This window comes from Hypanus sabinus, chromosome 5, assembly GCF_030144855.1.
Source record: "Hypanus sabinus isolate sHypSab1 chromosome 5, sHypSab1.hap1, whole genome shotgun sequence".
Classification (NCBI taxonomy): Eukaryota; Metazoa; Chordata; class Chondrichthyes; order Myliobatiformes; family Dasyatidae; genus Hypanus; species Hypanus sabinus.
This window is the reverse complement of record NC_082710.1, coordinates 181,740,170-181,764,894: the sequence shown is the minus strand read 5'-3', so window position 1 is coordinate 181,764,894 and position 24,725 is coordinate 181,740,170. Positions and strand designations below refer to the sequence as shown.

The window sequence follows — 24,725 nt, the reverse complement described above, 5'->3', positions numbered from 1 at the left end:
TGGCTTAGTTACCAAGGCTGGTCAAACCATTTCTATTGACAGGAGAAGGGGCAAAAATGGGATATGTTGAGGTCAATGCTGCCTAGCCATTTCAGCAATGCCGCTGGTGCCAAAGTGCATTGGTCTGTGCCGTTCATCAGCTGGGTGGACAGAGGGAACCTGCTGCAAGGGCAACAGCTGGCTCTCCATATCATTCTGCTTTGGCTTGCGTATCAGGTAGACAGCTGGGACACCACATTCATGGCTGACCCCGACCTACAGAGATAGGCAGATGGGTGATAGAAACGCGGAGGGGTATGTGTGTGGGAAGGTAGAGATTGATTAAGACCACGAGGTATAGAAGCAGATTTAGGCCATTTGACTCATTGAATCACCTCCATCATTTAATCTAATTTTCCTTTCAGACCCAATCTCCTGATTCTCCTTGTAACCCTTCATGCCCTGACCAATCAAAATCTATCAACCTTTGTTTTAATATACATAAAGTTTTGGCCTCCACATCTGCTTGTGGCAAGGAACTCCGCGGATTGATCACTTTCTGGCTAAAGACCATTCGAAAAGGATGCCCCTCCATTTTGAGTCTGTGTCTTTTCATCTTAGATGCTCCCACATCCTTTCCAAATCAACTCTATCAAGGCCTTTCAACACTTTCAATTAGGTCACCCCTCATTCTTCTAAATTCTAGTGCACGTAGGCTGAGAGTCATCAAACGCTCTTCATGTGACAAGCCTTTCAATTCAGGAATAATTTCTGTGAACCTCCTTTGAACCCTCTCCAGTTTCAGCACATCCTTAAGGGGCCCAAAACTCCACGTGAGGCCTCACCAATGCTTTATAAAGCTTCAACATTATCAACATTTTATATTCTAGTCCTCTTGGAATGAATGCTAATGTTTCATTTGCCTTCCTCACCATAGACTCACCCTGCAAATTAACCTTTAGAGAATCCTGCACAAGGACTCTCAAGTCCCTTTGCACTTCAGTTCTTTGTATTTTCTCTCCATTTAGAAATTAGTCAACCCTTTCATTTCTTCAACCAAAGTGCATGACCGTACACTTCCTGACACTGTATTCCATCACTTTTGCCTCACTAAGTCCTCTTGTAGCCTCTCCACCTACCTTCATATCAACTGCAAACTTTGCACAAAGCCATCAATTTCATCATTCAAATCATTGACATATAATGTAAAAATAATCAGTCCCAACACAGACCCCAGTGGAACACTAGTCACTGGCAGCCACCAGAAAAGGTTTCCTTTATTCCCACTCTTTGGATCCTGGCATTCAGCCACTGCTTTATCCTTGCTAGGGCCTTTCCTTTAATACTATGGGCTTATAGCTTGTTAAGTGGTATCGTATGTGGCACCTTGTCAAAGACTTTCTGAAAATCCAAGGGACAACACCAACCGATTCTCCTTTGACTATCCTGCATTTAATTTCTTCAAAGAATTGCAGCAGCTTTGTCAGACAAGATCCGCTTGAGGAAACTATGCTGACTGTGGCCTATTTTATTACACGTCTATTACTCTGAGACCTCATCCTTAATAATCGACTCCGACATTTTTCCCACCACTAAGGGCAGACTAATGAGCCTATAGTTTCCTTTCGTCTGCCTCTTTCCTGCTTGAAGAGTGCAGTGACATTTGCAATTTTCCAGTCTTCTGGAACCATTGCAGAATCTAGTGAAACTTGAAAGACCATTACTAATGCCTCCACAATCTCTTCTGCCACTTCTTTCAGAACCCTGGGGTCTACAGCCTCTGGTCCGGGTGACTTATCTACCTTCAGACCTTCCAGTTTCCCAAGAACCTTTACTCTGGTAATGCTAACTTCACACACTTCATGCCCCCTGACACCGTGGACATCCACCATATTGCTAGTGTCTTCCACAGCGAAGACTAACGCAAAATGCCGATTCAGTTTGATCGCTGTTTCATTGTTCCCCCATTACTCCCTCTCCAGCATTGTTTTTCAGCGGTCTGAGATTCACTCTCACCTCTCTTTTACACTTAATGTAGCTGAAGAATACATAAGATATCTTAATGTCTTTTAATGAGATTTAGAGTATGTTAAAAGTTTAACACCTTTACTGGGCTGTACTGAACTATATTTCATTTATTACTGATGGCTTCACATTTTCAGGGGTAGCAATGACTATGAGGTGCTGCCAGTGGCAGATGGTGCCCTGTCTCTCGAAAAATTTGGATTCACCTTCTTCTTGGCATGGAAAGAAATGTCTGAAGCCATCAATCCAGGTAAGACTCCTACTCTGACCTGTATGCTAGATTTGGTTTTGCAGTGCATAAATAACATGAAAACTACTTCAATTTCTGTATAATTATAGAATGCAGTTAAAACCGGCTTCAGTGCTTCTTCATATACCCAAGCATGACTGGTACAGGAGTTACACAAAATGCTGGAGAGAAAAAGGGGGTAGGGGGACTGAGGGGAGAGAAGAGGAGAGGAGAGAGAGGTGGAGGAGGGTAGGGGAAATACTCCAGTGGTAAAATAGCACAACCGTGGCTGACAGGGGAAGTCAAAGCTATTGTAAAAGAAAAAGGAAGGCAATACAACAAAGCAACAATTAGTGGGAAGATAGAAGTTTTTAAAAACCTTCAGAAAGCAACTAAAAAATCATTGGAAGGGAGAAAATGAACTATGAAAGCAAGCTAGCAAATAATATCAAAGTGGATAGTAAAAGTTTTTTCCAAGTATGTTAAAAATAATAAAGAAATGAGAGTGGATAAAGGACCACTAGAAAAAGAGGCAGGAGAAATAATAATGGGGGCAGGGAGTATTTTGTGTCAGTCTTCACTGTGGAAGACACTAGCAGTGTGCCTATGTTGTAGTGTGTGAAGGAAGAGAAGTGGATGCAGTTACTGTTAGAAGAGAGAAGGTGCTCAAAAAGCTGTAAGACCTAAAGCTACATAAGTCACCCGGACCAGAGGAACTGCACCCTAGGGTTCTGAAAGAGGTAGTGTTAGAGATTGTGGTGGCATGAGGAATGACCTTTCAAAAATGATTAGACTCTGGCATGGTGCCAGAGGACTGGAAAATTGCAAATGTCACTCCACTCTTTAAGAAAGGAGGAAGGCAGCAGAGTGGTTGGGAAGATGTTGAGTCAATTGTTAATGTTGGAAAATTGCATGCTCATGCACTTTTGAAGTAGAAGTAAATGAGCAGCCTATTTTCTAAACTGGGAGTAAGTCCAGGAATCTGAGATGCAGAGGGACTTGGGAGTCCTGGTGCAGAACACCCTGAAGGTTAACTTGCAGGTTGAGTCAGTGGTGAGGAAGGCAAATGCAATGTTAGCATTCATTTCAAGAGGTATAGAATACAAGAGCAGGGATGTGATGCTGAGGCTTTATAAGACACTGGTGAGGCCTCACCTTGAGTATTGTGAACAGTTTTGGGCCCCTCATCTTAGAAAAGATGTGCTGTCATTGGAGAGGGTCCAGAGGAGGTTCACAAGGATGATTTCAGGAATGAAAGGGTTATCATATGAGGAGCGTTTGATGGCTCTGTGTCTGTACTTGCTGAAATTCAGAAGGATGAGGGGGGATCTCGTTGAAACCTTACAAATGTTCAAAGGCCTAGAGAGGTTAGATGTGGAATGGATGTTTCCCATGGTGAGAGAATCTAGGGCAAGAGGGCATAGCCTTAGGATAGTAGGGTGCTATTTCAAAACAGGGATGCGGAGAAATTTCTTTAGCCAAAGGGTGGTGAATCTGTGGAATTTGTTGCCACCTGCAGCTGTGGAGGCTGGGTCATTGGGTGTATTTAAGGCAGAGATTGATAGGTTCTTGATTGGACACGGCATCAAAGGTTACGGGGTTAAGGGTGGGAACTGGGTTTGAGGAGCAGATAAAAAAAGGATCAGCCGTGATTGAATCACGGAACAGAGTTGAAGGCCAGATGGCCTAATTCTGCTCCTGTCTTATGGAGGGGATACGAGGCAGAGCGGGAGGGAGAAAGTGAAGAAGAGGGAGAGAGTGAAATGGAGAGTGAGAGAGGGAGAGAGATAGATAGAAAGAGAGGGAGCAAGAGAGAAGGAGAGACACAGAGAGGTGGGGAGAGAGAAAAGGGGAAGAGAAAGTGTTTGAGAAAGAGGAAGGGAGTAAAGGAGAGGGAAAGAGGAGGAGGGTGATGAGATGAGAGTGGAGAAGGAAGAGGAGAGAAGGAGGGAGGAGAAAGTGTGAGAGGAAGGGAGTGGAGAGTGAGAGAGAAGAGACAGTGAGGAGAGACAGAGTGAGAGAGATAGAAGGAGAGGGAATAGGGTGAATTAGGAGGAGAAGGATAGAAGGGGAGGGGGAGAGAGTGAGTGAAGGAGAAGGAGAGAATGAAAGGGACAGCGGAGGGGAGGGAGCGAGAAAGAGAGAGGAGAGATGGAGGAAGAGAGAGTGAGACTATTGAATTGTAATGTCATGTGGATCCCTGTATTCATGAAGAACTGAGAAGCTGTATGTAGGTAGCCTTATGAGACAAGGTCGACCCTCTGCTTGCCTATCTGCAAGAATTAAGAGGTAACGTTAATGAAACGTAGAATATTCTGTGAAGATGGCTAGATAGGCATTGGGAATGTGTTTCTCCTCATGAGGGAGTTTACAGTTAAGGATATGGTTACTGAATAATGTATGGTCCTTTGTCATGGAGATAAGATCTAAATAAAAAAATTATTATCAAATTGTGTGTGTGCTGCCAGATCCTACTTAGAGATTAGTTTCCTTCCAGGCACTTACAGAAAAGTAAAGAAGTGCAATTGAGTTTATGAAAAAAAAACTACACAAAAACAAAGACTGACAAACAATTAATGTACAAAAGAATATAAATTGTACAAAAAACAAAACTGGGAACATGAGTTGTGCAGTCTTTGAAAGTCAGCCTGTAGATCGTGTGTCAACTCAGTATTATGGTGAGTGAAGTTATCCACCCTGGTTCAGGAGTCTGATGGTTGAGGGATAATAACTGTTCATGAACCCGGTGGTGTGAGGCCCAAGCCTCCGATACCTCTTGCCCGTTGGTGGTAGCATGAAGAGAGCATGGCCTGGATGGGGATGGTTAGAGTCTCTGAACCTGGTGGTGCGAGGCCCAAGCCTCCGATACCTCTTGCCCGTTGGTGGTAGCATGAAGAGAGCATGGCCTGGATGTTAGAGCCTTTCATACATAATGCTGCATCTGTACTCAGTGAGGGTGGGGAGAGTTTTTTTCCTTCTGGAGGGGCTAAAGCTTTGAAATTCTGCAAACTTTGAAAAGGCTGCAGAGGGTTGCAAACTCAGCCAGCACTGTCATGAGCACCAGCCTCCCCACCATTGAGGACATCTTCAAAAGGCAATGCCCCAAGAAGGTGACTTCCATCATGAAGGACCCCCCCCCCCCACCTCCCAGGACATGACTCCTTAACATTACTTCCATCAGGGAGGAGTTACAGGAGTCTGAAGACACACATTTTACATCTTGGCAACAGCTTCTTCCCCTCCGCCATCAGATTTCTGAAAGGTCCATGAATGCTATTGCACTATTTTGGTCTCTCTTAGCTCTATTTTTTTTTTGTTTATTTTCTGATTTAATCCCTATTGTGATTATAATTCTATTATGCATTGCACAGTACTGCTGGCAAAAGTCACGGCATATGTTAGTGATAATAAATCTGATTTTGATTCCTTCCCTGGGCAGCTATGGAAACCGAATTACTGGAAGTATTCCAGGCAGGGGAATAGTTCACAGGAGTCAAGGGTAATAGGGATCAGGCAGGAGAACCAAGGCTGTCTGAGACAATATTTTATAGAAGGGCAGAACACGTGAGCTCAGATAGATGAATAACTCTTTGTTCCAGCAGCTTCTATACCTCAGGGAGAATAATGACGTTCCCTTTGAAGAGCTGGTCCGTACTGTTCTACCACATACCTTTGCTTTCAACTGGAGACTTTTAATCCTTAATGCTGCTGCAATCTTTCTGCATTTTATGCTTTGTATCACTGATAATTTATGAACTTTTACCCTGCCTTTGAAGCCTGGGCACAGATTCAGGAATGCTTAATGCAACTTGAGTTTAAAGAGAACAATATACTTATTGCTCTGGGTCTGATGCTGTGCCAAAAAAAAAACCAAAAGATAAAGAACACAATTCTGTAAAAGCTCATTCTGTAAAAGGGCTGGATGGTTTAGAGTTTGTGAAATGTGTGCAGGATAGTTTTTTGCAACAATACATAGAAGTACCGACTAGAGATGGGGCAGTGATGGATCTCCTGTTAGGGAATGCGACAGGTCAGCTGACAGATGTATGTGTTAGGGAGCACTTCGGGTCCAGTGATCACAATAGCATTAGCTTCAATATAATTATGGAGAAGGACAGGACAGGACCTAGAGTTGAGATTTTTGATTGGAGAAAGGCTAACGTTGAGGAGATGCGAAGGGATTTAGAGAGAGTGGATTGGGTCAAGTTGTTTTATGGGAAGGATGTAATAGAGAAATGGAGGTCATTTAAGGGTGAAATTATGAGGGTACAGAATCTTTCTGTTCCTGTTAGGTTGAAAGGAAAGGTTAAAGGTTTGAAAGCACCATGGTTTTCAAGGGATATTAGAAATTTGCTTCGGAAAAAGAGGGATGTCTACAATAGATATAGGCAGCATGGAGTAAAGGAATTGCTCGAGGAATATGAAGAATGTAAAAGGAATCTTAAGAAAGAGATTAGAAAAGCTAAAAGAAGATACGAGGTTGGTTTGGCAAATAAGGTGAAAGTAAATCCGAAAGGTTTCTACAGTTATATTAAAAGCAAGAGGATAGTGAGGGATAAAATTAGCCCCTTAGAGAATCAGAGTGGTCAGCTATATGTGGAGCCGAGGGAGATGGGAGAGATTTTGAACGATTTCTTCTCTTCGGTATTCACTAAGGAGAAGGATATTGAATTGTGTAAGGTGTGGGGAACAAGTAAGGAAGTTATGGAACCTATGACAATTAAAGAGGTGGAAGTACTGGAGCTTTTAAGAAATTTAAAAGTGGATAAATCTCCGGGTCCTGACAGGATATTCCCCAGGACCTTGAGGGAAGTTTGTGTAGAAATAGCAGGAGCTCTGACGGAGATCTTTAAGATGTCATTAGAAGCGGGGATTGTGCCGGGGGATTGGCATATTGCTCATGTGGTTCCATTGTTTAAAAAGGGTTCTAGAAGTAAGCCTAGCAATTATAGACCTGTCAGTTTGACATCAGTGGTGGGTAAATTAATGGAAAGTATTCTTAGAGATGGTATTAATAATTATCTGGATAGACAGGATCTGATTAGGAGTAGCCAGCATGGATTTGTGCGTGGAAGGTCATGTTTTACAAACCTTATTGAATTTTTTGAAGACGTTACGAGGAATGTTGACGAGGGTAAGGCAGTGGATGTAGTCTATATGGACTTCAGCAAAGCCTTTGACAAAGTTCCACATGGAAGGTTAGTTAAGAAGGTTCAGTCGTTAGGTATTAATGCTGGAGTAATAAAATGGATTCAACAGTGGCTAGATGGGAGATGCCAGAGAGTAGTGGTGGATAATTGTTTATCGGGATGGAGGCCGGTGACTAGCGGGGTGCCTCAGGGATCTGTTTTGGGCCCAATGTTGTTTGTAATATACATAAATGATCTGGATGATGGGGTGGTAAATTGGATTAGTAAGTATGCCGATGATACTAAGGTAGGAGGTGTTGTGGATAATGAGGTGGGTTTTCAAAGCTTGCAGGGAGCTTTATGCCGGTTAGAAGAATGGGCTGAACGTTGGCAGATGGAGTTTAATGCTGAGAAGTGTGAGGTTCTACATTTTGGCAGGAATAATCCAAATAGAACATACAGGGTAAATGGTAGGGCATTCAGGAATGCAGTGGAACAGAGAGATCTAGGAATAACAGTGCATAGTTCCCTGAAGGTGGAGTCTCATGTAGATAGGGTGGTGAAGAAGGCTTTTGGTACGCTGGCCTTTATAAATCAAAGCATTGAGTACAGAAGTTGGGATGTAATGTTAAAATTGTACAAGGCATTGGTAAGGCCAAATTTAGAATATTGTGTGCAGTTCTGGTCACCGAATTATAGGAAAGATATTAATAAATTAGAGAGAGTGCAGAGACGATTTACTGGGATGTTACCTGGGTTTCAGCACTTAAGTTACAGAGAAAGGTTGAACAAGTTAGGTCTCTATTCATTGGAGCGTAGGAGGTTGAGGGGGGATTTGATCGAGGTATTTAAAATTTTGAGAAGGATAGATAGAGTTGACGTGAATAGGCTGTTTCCATTGAGAGTAGGGGAGATTCAAACGAGAGGACATGATTTGAGAGTTAGGAGGCAGAAGTTTAAGGGAAACACGAGGGGGTATTTCTTTACTCAGAGAGTGATAGCTGTGTGGAATGAGCTTCCTGTAGAAGTAGTAGGGGCCAGTTCAGTTGTGTCATTTAAGGTAAAATTGGATAGGTATATGGACAGGAAAGGAGTGGAGGGTTATGGGCTGAGTGCGGGTAGGTGGGACTAGATGAGATTAAGAGTTCGGCACGGACTAGGAGGGTCGAGATGGCCTGTTTCTGTGCTGTGATTGTTATATGGTTATAATAATTATTTTTTCAAAAAAATTACATGGATGGTAGGGGTATGGAGGGCTATGGTCACAGTAGGCGGCTTAAATGGTTTGGCATGGACTAGATGGGCCGAAGGGCCATTTTCTGTGCTGTACTTTTCTAGTACTCTACGACTCTAAAACACAATAAATAAAAATACATAAAATAACGAGTACATACATTGATTGTATGCCCATAAAGTGACGCTAGGCTGTACATAATGTGACTGATGGGAATAATAAAGTAGTGGTGGAGTTAGTGAAGGTGTTGCTCAGATCTACTGCTTGGGGAAAGTAACTGTTTTTGAGTCTGGTGGTCCTGGTGTGGGTGCTACTGAGCCTCCTCCCTGACGAAAGAGGGCCAAGCAGACCATGAACAGAGTGAGTGCGGGCCTTCATGATGTCACTGGCTCTTTTCCAGCACCTTTCTGTATAAACGTCCTTGGTGGTGGGTCGGCTGGTGCTAGTGATGTGTTTTGACCACCCGTTGTAGAGTCTGGAAACGCCACTGGGAAACCACTACCTTGCCAGTGATCTACTGTATCCAGTGCTCCCAGTGAGGCCCGACGTAAATTGGGCACTGTTTCGTCGAGAGCCTTCACTGCATCCAGCACAAAATTTCCCAGTAGCTACCCATTTCAATTCTACTTCCCATTCCCATTCGGACATGTCTGCCCATGACCTCCTCTACTGCTGTGGTGAGGCTAAACTCAGGCTGGAGGAACAACAACCCATACTCTGCCTGGGTGACCTTCAACCTGACAGCACGAACAACGATCTCTCTAACTTCCAATAGTTCTCCCCACCCCCCCACCTCTGTTTTTCCATTCCCCATTCTGGTTACTGTATTAGCCTTTTCTTTCTCATCCCCCACCCATAACCTCCTCCTGGTGCCCCTCCTTCCATAGTTCACTGTCCTCTCCTATTCTTTGTCAGCCCTCTACCTCTTCCACCTATTCCCCTCGCAGCTCCTTCATTTCCCCCTCACCTGATCTCACCTATCACCTTCCATTGGCGCAGGTGATAGGTGATGCCAGCTGAAGGGGCGGGAGAGGAGGGAGGACATCAGTCGTCTGGGTAAGCCTACCTAGAGTAAGTTTAAATTTTCTCTTTAATGAGAGCTCAGCGAGACTCTCTCTCACCGCCCTGCCTGTGATTTGTTGCTGCTTTCTGCCACTTCAATCACTTGCTCACCCAGACTCGTCTCACGTCATCCTGCTTCCACCTTTCCCTCTCCCCGCCGCAACTGGCTTTACCCATCACTTTCTAGCTTGAGATCCTCACCCTCCCCACCTTCTTTTGTTATCTTCCTCCCCCTTCCTTTCCAGACCTGATGACGAGTCTCAGCCTGAAACCTCGCCTCCATAGAAGCCATCTGACCTGCTGAGATCCTCTAGTGTTTGGTGTGTTTCTTATTTGAATGGCTCTTTCCTCCGACAGTGGCTCAGTTTATTTGCGTTAACAAACATACCTTTGACTATATGGCCATAGTATTGTCCGAGATACTCAAATAATCTTACTCACTGTCAGGACTGCTAATTCATAGCAGATCTAACTATTGTGCATTTTTCTAGGAGCCTATTTCTTCACTGCAGCATAGTTAGAGACTGTGGGCAGCAGGTACAGAAGCCTTATGTCGCCCACAACTAGGTTCAGGGACAGGTATTACCCAACAGCCATCATGCTCCTGGTATGTAATTATATACTCTGTGTGTGTGTATATGAATATGTGCATATGTATAGAACATAGAACATAGAATAGTACAGAACATTACAGGCCCTTTGGCCCACAATGTTGTGCCGACCCTCAAACCCTGCCTCCCATATAACCCCCCCACCTTATATTCCTCCATATACTTGTCTAGTAATCTCTTAAACTTCACTAGTGTATCTGCCTCCACCACTGACTCAGGCAGTGCATTCCAAGCACCAACCACTCTTTGTGTAAAAAACCTACCTCTAATATCCCCCTTGAACTTTCCTCCCCTTACCTTAAAGCCATGTCCCCTTGTACTGAGTAGTGTTGCCCTGGGGAAGAGGCGCTGGCTGTCCACTCTGTCTATTCCTCTTAATATCTTGTATACCTCTATCATGTCTCCTCTCATCCTCTGTCTCTCCAAAGAGTAAAGCCCTAGCTCCCTTAATCCCTGATCATAATCCATACTCTCTAAACCATGCAACATCCTGGTAAATCTCCTCTGTACCCTTTCCAATGCTTCCACATCCTTCCTATATTGAGACGACCAGAACTGGACACAGTACTCCAAGTGTGGCCTGACTAGAGTTTTATAGAGCTGCATCATTACATCGCGTCTCTTAAACTCTGTCCCTCAACTTATGAAAGCTAACACCCCATAAGCTTTCTTAACTACCCTATCTACCTGTGAGGCAACTTTCAGGGATCTGTGGACATGTACCCCCAGATCCCTCTGCTCCTCCACACTACCAAGTATCCTGCCATTTACTTTGTACTCTGCCTTGGAGTTTGTCCTTCCAAAGTGTACCGCCTCACACTTCTCCGGGTTGAACTCCATCTGCCACTTCTCAGCCCACTTCTGCATCCTATCAATGTCTCTCTGCAATCTTCCACAATCCTCTACACTATCTACAACACCACCAACCTTTGTGTCATCTGCAAACTTGCCAACCCACCCCTTTACCCTCACATCCAGGTCATTAATAAAAATCATGAAAAGTAGAGGTCCCAGAACAGATATTTGTGGGACACCACTAGTCACAACCCTCCAATCTGAATGTACTCCCTCCACCACGACCCTCTGCCTTCTGCAGGCAAGTCAATTCTGAATCCACCTGGCCAATCTTTCCTGGATCGCATGCCTTCTGACTTTCTGAATAAGTCTACCATGTGGAACCCTGTCAAATGCCTTACTAAAATCCATGTAGATCTCATCCATTGCACTACCCTCATCTATATGTCTGGTCACCTCCTCAAAGAACTCTATCAGGCTTGTTAGACACGATCTGTCTTTCACAAAGCCATGCTGACAATCAGACCATGATTCTCTAAATGCCCATAGATCCTATCTCTTAGAATCTTTTCCAGCAGCTTTCCCACCACAGATGTAAGGCTCACTGGTCTATAATTACCCGGACTATCCCTACTACCTTTTTTGAACAAGGGGACAACATTCACCTCCCTCCAATCCTCCGGTACCATTCCCGTGGACAACGAGGACATAAAGATCCTAGCCAGAGGCTCAGCAATCTCTTCCCTTGCCTCGTGGAGCAGCCTGGGGAATATTCCATCAGGCCCCGGGGACTTATCCGTCCTAATGTATTTTAACAACTCCAACATCTCCTCTCCCTTAATATCAACATGATCCAGAACATCAACCTCACTCATATTGTCCTCACCACCATCAAGTTCTCTCTCATTGGTGAATACTGAAGAGAAGTATTCATTGAGGACCTCACTCACTTCCATAGCCTCCAGGCACATCTTTCCACTTTTATCTCTAATCGGTCCTACCATCACTCCTGTCATCCTTTTGTTCTTCACACAATTGAAGAATGCCTTGGGGTTTTCCTTTACCCTACTCGCCAAAGCCTTCTCATGCCCCCTTCTTGCTCTTCTCAGCCGCTTCTTAAGCTCCTTTCTTGCTACCCTATATTCCTCAATAGACCCATCTGATCCTTGCTTCCTAAACCTCATGTATGCTGCCTTCTTCCACCTGACTAGATTTTCCACCTCACTTGTCACCCATGGTTCCTTCACCCTACCATTCTTTATCTTCCTCACCGGGACGAATTTATCCCTAACATCCTGCAAGAGATCCTTAAACATCAACCACATGTCCATAGTACATTTCCCTGCAAAAACATCATCCCAATTCACACCCGCAAGTTCTAGCCTTATAGTCTCATAATTTTCCCTTCCCCAATTAAAAATTTTCCTGTCCTCTCTGATTCTATCCTTTTCCATGATAATGCTAAAGGCCAGGGGGAGGTGATCACTGTCCCCCAGATGCGTGTATCTGTATATGTATTCTTTTGCACATTGCTTGCATGCTAGTCTTTGTTAATGTTTAGTTTTTCAGAAATTCTATTGTATTTCCTTAATTTACTGTAAATGCCTGCAAGGAAATGATGACATACTGTAGATACATTGACATTGACTTTGACATGAGTGTTGGTACCACTGATTTGCTTGTCTCCGCGCCTGACTCATTTACTGACCAATACCTACGGACCAGGGGACTCCCCTTAGCAACGCACCCCCCCCACCCAACCCAAGACTCTCTAATTCTCTGCTTCTTCCCGCAGTTGCTGTGGCCCTGGACGCGGAAACAGCCAATCGGCTGCTCGAGGTGTCTGATGACTTGAAGGCCGTGAGGTGGACTAGGAGACAAAAGACAGTCCCTGACACCAGGAAGCGGTTCACAGTCTGGCCGTGTGTGCTGGGGTCGGAGGGATACACGTCAGGGAGACATTACTGGGAGGTGGATGTGGCGGGGAATCGGGGCTGGGGTCTGGGAGTTGTCAAAGAGTCAGTGGAGAGGAAGCAACGGGTTGATCTGGCACCAGAGAATGGATTCTGGATCATCCGGAGAACGGGTGATGGGTTCAATGTTCCCACCTCCCCAGAGTCCAGTCTCCCTGCCGGTCCCATCCCCGGGAGGGTGGGAGTTTATCTCAGTTATGAGTCCGGGACAGTTTCATTTTACAACGCGGAGACCAAGTCCCATCTCCACACCTTCACTGGGAATAAATTCACGGAGAAACTTTATCCTTTCTTTTGGACTTTGGATGAAAACAGCTGGTTGAAAATCTGAAATAAAAGATGTTCAGCAGCAAGGCCAGCAAAATGCTGGAGGAACCAAACTGGTCAGGCAGCATCAGTGGAGGAGTGGAATAAAAAGTCAGTGTTTTGGGCCGACACCCGGCATCCAGACTGTGCTGACTGTAGGGTGATTGTACGTGTCCCCTGTGACCACCTGGGGTCCCCTGAAAACAGCTCCTTTGGTTCACTGGTCCATGCCAAACTCGGTCTGTTTTTAATGGCTTCTAAACTATCCAATCTCAGATATTAACTGTTTCTGTTCAGAATCAGAATCAGGTTTATTATCACTGGCATGTGTCGTGAAATTTGTTAACTTAGCAGCAGCAGTTCAATGCGATACATAATCTAACAGAGAGAGAAAAAAATAATAATGAATAAAATAAAACATAATAATAAATAAACAAGTAAATTAATTACGTATATTGAATAGATTTTTAAAAATGTGCAAAAACAGAAATACTGTTTATTAAAAAAAGTGAGGTAGTGTCCAAAGCTTCAATGTTCATTCAGATATCGGATGGCAGAGGGGAAGAAGCTGTTCCTGAATCACTGGTTGTGTGCCTTCAGGCTTCTGCATCTCCTACATGATGGTAACAGTGAGAAAAGGGCATGCCTGGGTGCTGGACGTTTTTAATAATGGACACAACCTTTCTGAGACACCGCTCCCTAAAAATGTCCTGGGTACTTTGTAGCCTAGCACCCAAGATGGAGTTGACTATATTTACAACCTTCTGCAGCTTCTTTCGGTCCTGTACAATAGCCCCTCCATACCAAATAGTGACGTAGCCTGTCAAGATGTTCTCCACGGTACAACTATAGAAGTTTTTGAGTGTAATGTTGATGTGCCAAATCTCTTCAAAATCCTAATAAAGTATAGCAGCTGTCTTGCCTTCTTTATGACTACATCAATATGACTACATCAATATATTGGGACCAGGTTAGGTCCTCGGAGATCTTGACGCCAGGAACCTGAAGCTGCTCACTCTCTCCACCTCTGATCCCTCAATGAGAATTGGTATGTGCTCCTTTATCTTATCCCTCCTGAAGTCCACAATCAGCTCTTTCATCTAACTGCCAGGTTGATGCTGTGGCACCATTCCACTAGTTGGCATATCTGACTCCTGTACGTCCCCTCGTCACCACCTTTATGGTAGTGATGGCAGAGGGGCCTAAGTCTATGTCTTCAGGCTCCTGTAGCTCCTTCCTGCCAGATTTCCACAGATGCTACCTGACCTAGTTAATTGTTCCAGCATTTTCCATTTTCTATTTCCATACCATTTTGGCCTAGTAATTTTCTTTGGGATTTCTATTCAAATAATGTCCCAGCACTTTACTGTTAACTTTGACCACTGTAAATTGCCCATAGGTGTGTGCTAAGCAGGTCCGTTGTGAGTCGAAGGCTATGAGAATGAGAGGAAAGAGTGGGTGGTGAAATGTGGGGACATGGGACTGGTGGGATGCTTTGAGAAGTGGCCTGTTCACGAAAAAAAAATGTTAATGCTGAATCGATCTAATTTTGATAATGTAGTTGAATTACTTGTTTTCTTAATCCAGAATAAACTATGTAAATAAACTTCTGATTCTTACATTTGTAGACAATGGTTTTATATTAAATTGCATCAAACCAATAGAATCAAGCTCCAGTTTACGTTTAATTGTCATTCAACCACACACATGAACACAGCCAAACAAAACAAGGTTCCTGTAGAGCACAGCACATGTTAGCAAAGGTGTTCAGTCACCAAAAAGAATATAGCACAGGTCTCTGGGTGGCATGGCCTGAGTGTTCAATGGTCTTTTTGTTACACTACTGCAATAATTGAGGGGGATCTTCCAGCCACAAGCTGGCCCCTCCCTCTTTTGTAGTGGAAGAACCTTGTTTGGTGCAGCATCGTGGGCTGAAGGGCCTGTATTGAGCGGTAGGTTTTCTGTGTTTCTATGTAACCCCACACCGTGGCCCTCCCCAACTGAACCCCTGTGGTGGCTGCACCGAGCTTCACTTTGTCCCTTCTGTGGTCTTCAGCAGCCCTCCACAGACATCTCGATGTGCCGGCACACCTAAGGATAGTTTTCACCTTCTTTGGAACAAAATACACTTTATTGATGATAGAAGTATTTACAAGGTTAAAGCATTCAATGCCCTTTCATCCTTTACATAGCTGTACACGGTCAGTGCTCTCCATACAGCTCTTTTTGTTTTAGTGATAGCTCAGGCCCTTTGAGCAGCACCACCCCAGCATCCCGGCCCCCAGCAACACGTTTGGCTCTAACTGAATCACAGAGCACTCTACAGTAGCCAATTAACCTGTCCGGTATGGCTTTGAAGCGTGGGAAGAAACCAGAGCACAAGGGGAAAGCTCAGGCATTCCATGGGGAGTACGTACCCTCTGCTAACAGAGGATGCCACGATTGAAGTCCAAACTCTCATGTCCTGAGATAACTGCTATGCTACTAGGGCACTCAAATAGATGCTACCATCATTCAAACAACTTAATAGTCCTGCTGTCACTCATGTGCCTCCCTGGGGTGGTATAAAAACTCCTACAATAATTGAGGGGCTCCCTCCCTCTCCAGCAGGAGAAGAAGCCTACATTGTGGTCCTTTCCCACTTGTGGGGGTTGCACTGAGCTTCAGTGTGTCCCTCAGTGTGTACTCCCACAGCCTGCTATGTGCCCGTCGGCAGCCTTCCTCCATGGATATCTTGATGTGCATGTCAGACTAACAAGTTTCATCTGATCAAAGAGCATCTTTCACCGATCTGATGACCTGCCAGCAGCACCTGAAGTTTGTCCCACTTTTAACACAGGATGCTAGACAAGAATCAGTGATTGCAATTCTCCCTTTCGTTGGCAAGTCGACATGAAGAAGCATGGTTAAATGCCAAATTCAGTTTGAGAGTGAGATATCTGGGGCTGAAGCCAGCCTATCAAACTTAAATTGAGCAGGGTACAGTCGTGAGAGCATAGATTTGGCTGAAATGGATGAGGAAGACATATTACAGGAAAAGATTGGGTAATAGCAATGGAAGATACTTAAAGAGGCTTTTCATAAATCTTCTCATTAAGTTAAGAAGGCCTCTCTAATTCTTCCATTCATGACAGAATTAGTTCAAAACAGAGAGCTAACGAAAACATTTAGAGCTTCTGCAGGCTAATGAAAAGCCATCCCAGTTTCATAAACTACACCTGTTATGGAAACACCAATGCTCCAGAGTGGAAAACCATACAATAAGTGATGGATACTTCCAGTCCATCCTAGGTAAAGCCCTCCCCATCACTGAGAACAGCCACAAGGAGTGCTGCCACGTCCATCATTAATTACTCAACTGCACAGTGTCCTCTTCAGAGAGTGCTACAGGAGCTTTAGGCCCCACACAAGCAGGTTCATGAACAGTTATTACCCTTCATTCTTCAGTTCCCACACCACCAGGTTCATTAACAGTTATTACCCTTCATCCATCAGGTCCCACACTACCAGATTCAAGAAGTTATTACCCTTCAACCATCAGGTCTCACACCACCAGAGTCAGGAACAGTTATTACCCTTCAACCATCAGGTCCCACACCACCAGATTCAAGAAGTTATTACCCTTCAACCATCAGGTCTCACACCACCAGATTCAGGAACAGTTATTACCCCTCAACTGTCAGGTCCCACATCACCAGGTTCAGGAACAGTTATTACCCCTCAACTGTCAGGTCCCACACCACCAGGTTCATGAACAGTTATTACCCCTTAACTGTCAGGTCCCACATCACCAGGTTCAGGAACAGTTATTACCCCTCAACTGTCAGGCTTCTGAATCAGCATCGATAACTTTACTTACCTCAACACTGAACTGATTCTACAGACTCACTTTCAAGAGCCCTTCACAGCTCATGGTGTCAATAGTATTTCTTTTATTTGTATAATTGGTCTTCTTTTGCACTTCGGTTACTGTTCATTCTTTTTTGTGCGCAGTGTTACGGATTCAGCAACAATAAATATATAAGTGAGGCAGGGTTTTTTAATACCAAATAAAACATTTATTAAACACTGAAAAACAAACCCCAAAAGTAAACAAATGACTAACGCAACCAGAAATCAGCTGCTGTGTGGCAGCTTAAACAGTTCTTAAAGGGATAAAGTGAAAACAGTTCTTAAAGCGATGTTGCAAAAACAGTTCTTCAAAGTTGTACTGTGAAAGTTCAAAATGTTTACAGTCCATTAAAGGAGAGACTTTTTTAGATGATTTAAATTCTCTTTCACGTCGTGTTGTTGCGGTTCCCAGTCGAATTATACTTTTCCCGGAGAATTTACGAAGATGTAAATGAAACGGCTTAAAGGCATTGACCTTTCCTTGATGAAACTGTGCACCCAACCCTTTCTGCTCTTATCGCAGGGGCTAAAACAGGCACAGCCAATGAATTCCTTCCGAATGAGGATCAAACAAGGTCGAAGCTGTTTCACCGTCAAAATAGGCTTTCCTCGATCTTTTAGCTCCCGAACTCCGATCTTCACTCTCCACTAATTTTTAACTGGAAGTATTATAAAGAAACTGCCGGCAATGACCGTTTAAACTTTAGGCATTAAATACAACTCCACCTTTCAACAGAACTGCGTCATAATATTTGACCACACAGTAGCATGGAATCAAAATGGCAAATCCAGACACGAACTGCCCCTCCTCACAGGGAGCGGTCCTCCTTTTATACCCTGTTGGAAAAAACTGTCACATGACCTCTACTGGTGGGAAAATGATGTCACTCCACCAACACAAAACCATTACCTTAGGTCCAGTATAGCTTCAACACCACTGTCATGTGACAAGTACAAGATTCCCACTGGTTGGTAACACCTTCCTCCAAAAAAAATTTTGGTCTGTCAGGAACAAAATTTTAACAATTACTTACAAGAAAAAAAAACAAATGTATACATTTTATAACATACACAGCATACATAGTATTATCATATAGCATCTTACAACTTACAAAACAGTAGGAGTGTTACAAATGTTATAAAAAAAATCACTCCATAAAAAAAGTACATTCTACATTCAACATCGAGATAGACAATCAGCAATCACATTATCTTTACCTTTAATATGAGTGGTCACAATATTGTACTCTTGTAACATCAAATTCCAATTTAATAACATTCTGTTTTTGTTTTTCATCTTACTCAGAAATGCTAACGGATTATGATCAGTGTAAATGATAATAGGTTAGTAGGGAATGTTAGTAAATGTTAGTAGGGAAGTGGTGTTAGGTAAATTGAAGGGATTAAAGTCAGATAAATCCCCAGGGCCAGATGGCTTGCATCCCAGAATGCTTAAGGAAGTAGCTCAAGAAGTAGTGGATGCATTAGTGATAATTTTTCAAAACTCCTTAGATTCTGGATTAGTTCCTGAGGATTGGAGGGTGGCTAATGTAACCCCACTTTTTAAAAAAGGAGGGAGAGAAAAACCAGGGAATTATAGACCGGTGAGTCTGAAATCGGTGGTGGGAAAAATACTAGAGTCGGTTATCAAAGATGTGATAACAGCACATTTGCAAGGAGGTGAAATCGTCGGACAAATTCAGCATGGATTTGTGAAAGGAAAATCATGTCTGACGAATCAGAGAATTTTTTGAAGATATAACTAGTAGAGTGGATAGGGGAGAGCTAGTGGATGTGGTATATTTAGATTTTCAAAAGACTTTTGACAAGTTCCCACACAGGAGATTAGAGTGCAAACTTAAAGCACACGGTATTGATGTGGATAGAGAAATGGTTGGCAGACAGGAAGCAAAGAGTGGGAGTAAATGGGACCTTTTCAGAATGGCAGGCAGTGACTAGTGGGCTCAGTGTTGGGACCCCAGTTGTTTACAATATATATTAATGATTTAGACGAGGGAATTAAATGCAGCATCTCCAAGTTTGCCGATGACACGAAGCTGGGCAGCGGTGTTAGCTGTGAGGAGGATGCTAAGAGGATGCAGGGTGACTTGGATAGGTTAGGTGAGTGGGCAAATTCATGGTAGATGCAATTTAATGTGGATAAATGTGAGGTTATCCACTTTGGCTGCAAGAACAGGAAAACAGATTATTATCTGAACGGTGGCTGATTAGGAAGAGGGGAAGTGCAACGAGACCTGGGTGTCATTGTACACCAGTCATTGATGGTGGGCATGCAGGTACAGCAGGCGGTGAAAAAGGCAAATGGTATGTTGACATTCATAGCAAAAGGATTTGAGTACAAGAGCAGGGAGGTTCTACTGCAGTTGTACAAGGCCTTGGTGAGACCGCACCTAGAGTATTGTGTGCAGTTTTGGTCCCCTAATCTGAGGAAAGACATTCTTGCCATAGAGGGAGTACAAAGAAGGTTCACCAGATTGATTCCTGGGATGGCAGGACTTTCATATGAAGAAAGACTGGATCGACTAGGCTTATACTCACTGGAATTTAGAAGCTTGAGGGGGGGATCTTATTGAAATGTATAAAATTCTAAAGGGATTGGACAGGCTAGATGCAGGAAGATTGCTTCCGATGTTGGGGAAGTCCAGAACGAGGGGTCACAGTTTAAGGATAAAGGGGAAGCCTTTTAGGACCGAGATGAGGAAAAACTTCTTCACACAAAGAGTGGTGAATCTGTGGAATTCCCTGCCACAGGAAACAGTTGAGGCCATTTCATTGGCTATATTTAAGAGGAAGTTAGATATGGCCCGTGTGGCTAAAGGGATCAAGGGGTATGGAGAGAAAGCAGGTACAGGGTTCTGAGTTGGATGATCAGCCATGATCATATTGACTGGCGGTGCAGGCACTAAGGGCAGAATGGCCTATTCCTGTGCCTATTTTCTATGTTCCTCTGTTTCTATGTTTCTATAAGTGGTTTTTGAGTTGTACCAACATATACGTCAAAATATTCTAAAGCTAAAACAAGAGATAATAATTCCTTCTCTATTGTCGAATAGTTTCTTTGATGCTTATTAAATTTCTTAGAAAAGTAAGCCACTGGATGATCAACATCACCCTCATCCCCTTGCATGAATACTGCTCCTGCAGCCTCATCATTAGCATCTACAGCTAATGGAAAAGGTTTTTCAGTCAGGTGCCTTGAGCACAGGTTGTTGAGATATCATAGTTTTCAATTTCTCAAATGCTTCTTGACAAGGCACTGTCCACACAAACTTCTCATTCTTCTTCAAGAGGTTAGTTAATGGAAGAGCAACATTAGCAAAATTCTTACAAAATTTTCGATGATATCCTACCATTCCCAAGAATCTCCTGAGTTTTTTTTTCCCGTTGGAGTGGGAATCTCTAAAATTGCCCAAACTTTTGCCTGGACAGGACTACCTTACCTTGACCCACAACATAACCAAGGAGAGTGACAGTGGCATGTCCGAGTTCACTTTCAGCTAAATTAATAGTTAAGTTAGCTTTTGAAAGCCTTTCAATTTCTCCACCACAATAATGTGTGCTTTTCAAGTATAATTTCCTGTCACTAAATCATCAATATGGTTAATCAACCAGTTAATCATCCTCTGGAAAGTACATGGGGCATTCTTATCCCAAATGGAAGAACATTATATTAATATAACCCAGATGGAGTTGCAAATGCGGAAATCTCTCTACCTCTATCCATTAGTGGAACACACCAATACCCTTTCAATAAATCAATCTTTGTAAGGAACTTTGCTTTTCCAACTTTATCTACACAATCATCTACTCTAGGAATTGGATATGCATCTTACAGCATTCGTTACAGCATTCACCTTCCTATAGTCCATACAAAACCTAATACTGCTGTCTGGTTTTGGCACCATAACACAAGGTGAACTCCAATTCCAGTTAGAAAGTCTAATAATATTATTCTCTAATATATATTTAATTTCTTTCTTAACAAGTTCACATTTTTCTATGTTCATCCTATATGGGTGTTGTATAATGGGTTTGGTATCTCCAACATCTACATCGTGTGAAGCTATTAGTAGTCCTTCTCGGAACGTCTGGAAACAAATCTTTATATTTAAAAATTAATTGCTTCATCGGCTGTTTCTGCTCTGGCTGTAAATGTGTTAATCTTTCATCAATATTTCCCAGAATGGTTGAGTTTGGTAACCTGACAGAAGCAATGTTGGATTTAGAATGAGATTCAGATGAATCAGCTATCATGTTCCTAGTGAGATCAAACTCATTATCATTAACCACAACAGCCACAGTAGCAGATTGTTTCTCATAATATGGCTTTATCATATTTATATGGCAAAGTTATGTTGGTCTTCTACGATCTGGAGCTTTTATCTCATAATCCACTTTGTCAATTTTGGACACAATTTCATAAGGACCAGGCAATCTAGCTTGTAAAAAAAGGATTCGTTTGCACTGGGAAAAGAACCAGCACCTTCTCTCCAGGCTTAAACATCCTCATCCTAGCTTCTTTATTGTACCAGGTTTTCATTTTCTCCTGAGCCAATTTCAAATTTTCCTTGGCTAAGCTACAAGCTTTATGTAAACTGTCCTTAAATTTTAAAACATAGTCCAACAAATTAGTGTGTACTTCCTTACTAATCTACTGTTCTTTTAATAAAGCTAAAGGTCCCCTAACTCTATGCCCAAATACAAGTTCAAATGGAATGGAACTGAAGGATTCTTGTACTGATTCCCTTACTGCAAATAAAAGTAAGTTTATACCCTCATCCCAATCACTTTCATTTTCCACACAATATGTCCTATCACATTTTTGAGGGTAGCATGAAACCTCTCCAAGGCACCTTGCAATTCCAGATGGTATGCAGATGAAGTGATTTGCTTAGCTCCCAATTTATAAACTATCTGTTGAAACAATCCAGACATAAAATTACTGCCTTGATCAGATTGTATTTCCTTAGGTAATCCAAAATAAGTAAAGAATTTTATAAGAGCCTTTGTCACAGTTTTAGCTGTTATATTCCTAAGTGGTACTGCCTCTGGAAACTTAGACGAAGTACACATTATAGTCAACAAGTACTTTTCTTTCTTTTTCAATCTTTTTATTGATTTTCACATGTACACAAAAATAAACATAACATAATAATGAGTAAATTATGAATACAATAGACTTGAAATCACATTGATAATAAGATAACAATATCCTATTAAACATCAACAGAAGAAAATACCTTAATCAATCAGGTCCATATGATTATATATGAAAAAAAAACAAAAATAACCATTAAAAAAGAAAAAAAAAATTTGAAAATATGTGAAAAAAAGTATATATTAAAAAAAATAAAACTCTAAACTAAACTAACATGGGCAATAATAATAGTTTACAAGTATATGATAGTGTCAAAAAACTCCAGAACTCCATACCTGAACATGAATAAGCAGAAAGAAGGTCTGGAAAAGGCCAAATTAATTCATATGAAAATGTCGAATAAACGGTCTCCAAGTTTCTTCAAATTTAATTGATGAGTCAAAAATAGTGCTTCTAATTTTTTCCAGGCTCAGATAAGAAATAGTTTGAGAAAGCCATTGAAACGTGGTAGGAGGATTTACTTCTTTCCAATTTTGTAATATAGACCTTCTGGCCATTAATGTTACAAAAGCAATCATTTGTCTGATTGAAGGGGAAAACTGATTACCATCTTCATTTGGTATGCCAAAAATTGCAGTAATAAAATGAGGTTGTAAATCTATATTCCAAATTGAGGAAATAGTAGTAAATATGTCCTTCCAGTAATTATGTAAAGTGGGACATGACCAGAACATATGGGTCAATGAGGCCACTTCTGAATGGCATCTGTCACATGAGGGTTAATATGAGAATAGAATCGAGCAAGTTTATCTTTAGACATATGAGCTCTATGTACAATTTTAAATTGTATTAAAGCATGTTTAGCACATATAGAAGAAGAATTAACCATTTGCAAAATTTTTTCCCATTTATCTGTTGATATATTATATCGAAGTTCTTTTTCCCATTCTTGTTTAATTCTAACTGATATTTCTGGTTGTATCTTCATAATCATATTATAAATAAAAGCTACTAATCCCTTCTGACAAGGATTTAAGGTAAAAATCAAATCTGTAAAGTCCACCAAAGTTGAATTAGGAAAAGATGGTAAAACTTTATGTAAGAAATTTCTAATTTGTAAATATCTGAAAAAATTAGATTTAGGTAATTCAAATTTGTTGGAAAGTTGATCAAATGACATCAAAGTATCTTCAAAAAAGAGATCACGAAAACATTTTATACCTTTCCTTTTCCATATGTTAAAAGCTTGATCTGTCCAAGAGGGTTTGAAAAAGAAATTAAGTAAGATAGGACTGTCAAGAACAAAGTTTTTCAAAGTAAAAAACTTACGAAATTGAAACCAAATTCGTAATGTATGTTTAATAACAGGATTAGATATTTGTTTATTAAATTTAACTAAATCCGCAGGAAGACAAGAACCAAGAACAGAGAATAGAGAATATCCCTTTACCTCATTACATTCCAAATTTACCCACTGTGGGCACAGTGGTGAATCCAAATCTAGTTTCCAATACATTAAATTACGAATATTATTTGCCCAATAATAAAATCTAAAATTGGGTAAAGCTAAACCACCATCTTTTTTTGATTTTTGTAATTGCTTTTTACTTAACCTAGGGTTTTTATTTTGCCACACAAATGAGGAAATTTTTGAATCAATGTTATCAAAAAAAGATTTAGAAATAAAAACTGGTAGGGCTTGAAATAAGTATAAAAATTTCGGTAAAATCATCATTTTAATAGCATTAATCCGACCAATTAATGATAAAAACAAAGGAGACCATCTTGTAGTAAGTTGATGAATTTGATGAAGCATAGGTAAAAAATTCAGTCTGTATAAATCTTTATATTTCTTGGTAATTTTTATACCTAAATAGGTAAAGTTATCAGTAACAACTTTAAATGGTATCCTATCACTCAATAAAGTTTGTGCATTTAAAGGAAATAATTCACTCTTATCTAAATTTAGTTTATAACCAGAAAAAGTACCAAATTGAACCAACAAGGATAAAATAGCGGGAATAGACCTATCAGGGTCAGAAATATATAACAGCAAATCATCAGCATAAAGTGATAATTTGTATAACTTCTCTTTACGGGTAATACCAAAAATATTAGGAGATTCACGAATAGCAATAGCTAAAGGTTCTAATGCAATATTAAATAATAAAGGACTTAAGGGACAGCCTTGTCTCGTACTACGAGATAATTGAAAAAAAGAGGATCTATAGTTATTTGTAAAAACAGAAGCAACAGGTTTATGATATATTAATTTAATCCATGATATAAAGTTAAGACTAAAATTAAAATTTCTCAATGTATTAAATAAATATATCCATTCAACTCTATCAAAAGCTTTTTCAGCATCTAAT

General features: G+C 41.6%; 1 protein-coding gene across 1 annotated transcript in view; it reads left to right on the top strand.

Moving 5' to 3' along the window:
• Positions 1–14,995, top strand: part of LOC132394851 (uncharacterized) — a 58,913-nt gene extending 43,918 nt beyond the window's left edge. The window contains exons 14-15 of the mRNA XM_059971258.1: positions 2,142–2,254; positions 12,860–14,995. Coding sequence (XP_059827241.1) covers positions 2,142–2,254; positions 12,860–13,368 — 622 coding nt within the window. The 3' untranslated portion in view covers positions 13,369–14,995. The remainder of the gene's footprint in view (positions 1–2,141; positions 2,255–12,859) is intronic.
• The last annotated feature ends 9,730 nt before the right edge of the window (positions 14,996–24,725 follow it).